General features: G+C 65.7%; 1 protein-coding gene and 1 long non-coding RNA gene across 2 annotated transcripts; both read left to right on the plus strand.

Moving 5' to 3' along the window:
- The first annotated feature begins 280 nt into the window (after positions 1-280).
- Positions 281-652, plus strand: LOC116548553. Its single transcript, XR_004267462.1, has 2 exons — positions 281-358; positions 486-652. It is a non-coding gene; the product is annotated as an uncharacterized LOC116548553 (long non-coding RNA).
- On the plus strand, positions 652-1,257 carry LOC116548554 (class I histocompatibility antigen, Gogo-C*0203 alpha chain-like; the record flags this gene model as incomplete). Its single annotated transcript, XM_032273954.1, has 2 exons — positions 652-723; positions 937-1,257. Coding segments are annotated over exons 1-2 (393 nt in total), but the record flags the coding sequence as incomplete, so codon positions are not given.
- Positions 1,258-1,263: the final 6 nt, after the last annotated feature.

Consider the following 1,263-nt stretch of genomic DNA (forward strand, 5'->3'; position numbering starts at 1 on the left):
CAGGGAGACATTGAGACAGAGCGCTTGGCACAGGAGGAGCGGGGTCACGGCGAAGTCCCAGGGCCCAGGCGTGGCTCTCAGGGTCTCAGGCCCCAAAGGCGGTGTGTGGATTGGGGAGGAGCAGCGTTGGGGATTCCTCATCTCCGCAGTTTCTCTTCCTCTTCTCACTGGTGTCGGGACCTTCTTCCTGGATACTCAGGACACTGAACCGAGTTCCCACTCCCACTGGGTGTCGGGTTCCTAGAGAAGCCAATCAGCTTACCGAGATCCCGGTTCTAAAGTCCCCAGTCTCCCTTGGCGCCCCGAACCCTCCTCCTGATGCTCTCGGGGGCCCTGGCCCTGACTGAGACCTGAGCAGGTGAGTGCGGGGTCGGGAGGGAAATGGTCTCTGCGGGAGGAGCGAGGGGCCCGACCCGCGGGTCGCAGGATCCGGGGAGCCGCGCTGGGAGGAGGGTCGGCGGATCTCAGCCTCGCCTCGCCCCCAGGCTCCCACCCCATGAGGTATTTGAGCACCCCCGCTTCATCTCCGTGGACTACCTGGACTACACGCAGATCGCGCGGTTCGACAGCGACGCCTCGAGTCCGAGGATGGAGCCGCGGGCGCCGTGGATGGAGAAGGAGGGGCCGGAGTATTGGGACCCGGGGACACGGATGTTGAAGGACACCGCACAGAGTTTCCGAGTGAATCTGCGGAACCTGCGCGGCTGCTACAACCAGAGCGAGGTTGGTGACTGACGCCGGTCCCGGGCGCAGGTCATGACCCCTCCCCATCTCCGACGGACGGCCTGGGTCACCCCGAGTCTCCGGGTCCGAGATCCACCCCGAGACTGGGGGACTCACCCAGACCCTCGACCTGGGAAAGCCCCAAGCCCCTTTACCCGGTTTGGTTTCCAGTTTAGGCCAAAATCCCCGCAGGTTGGGCGGGGGCGGGGCTAGGTGGGCGGGGTGACCCCGGGGGCGGGGACAGGGTCCCACCCTCTCCAGGAGAGGTATTGCGACCTGGGGCCCGAAGGGCGCCTTCTCCACGGGTATCATCAGTTCGCCTACCACGGCAAGGATTACCTCGCCCTGAACAAGGACCTGCGCTCCTGGACCACCGCGGACCTGGGGGCTCAGATCACCCAGCGCAAGTGGGAGGCGGACAATGTGGCGGAGAAGATGAGCGCCTACCTGGAGGGCGGGTGCCTGGAGTGGATCCGCAGACACCAGGAGAACGGGAAGGAGACACTGGAGCGCGCGGGTACCAGGGGCAACGGGGCGCCT

This window comes from Sapajus apella, unplaced genomic scaffold, assembly GCF_009761245.1.
Source record: "Sapajus apella isolate SASKATOON/1434 unplaced genomic scaffold, GSC_monkey_1.0 scaffold15002, whole genome shotgun sequence".
Lineage (NCBI taxonomy): Eukaryota > Metazoa > Chordata > Mammalia > Primates > Cebidae > Sapajus > Sapajus apella.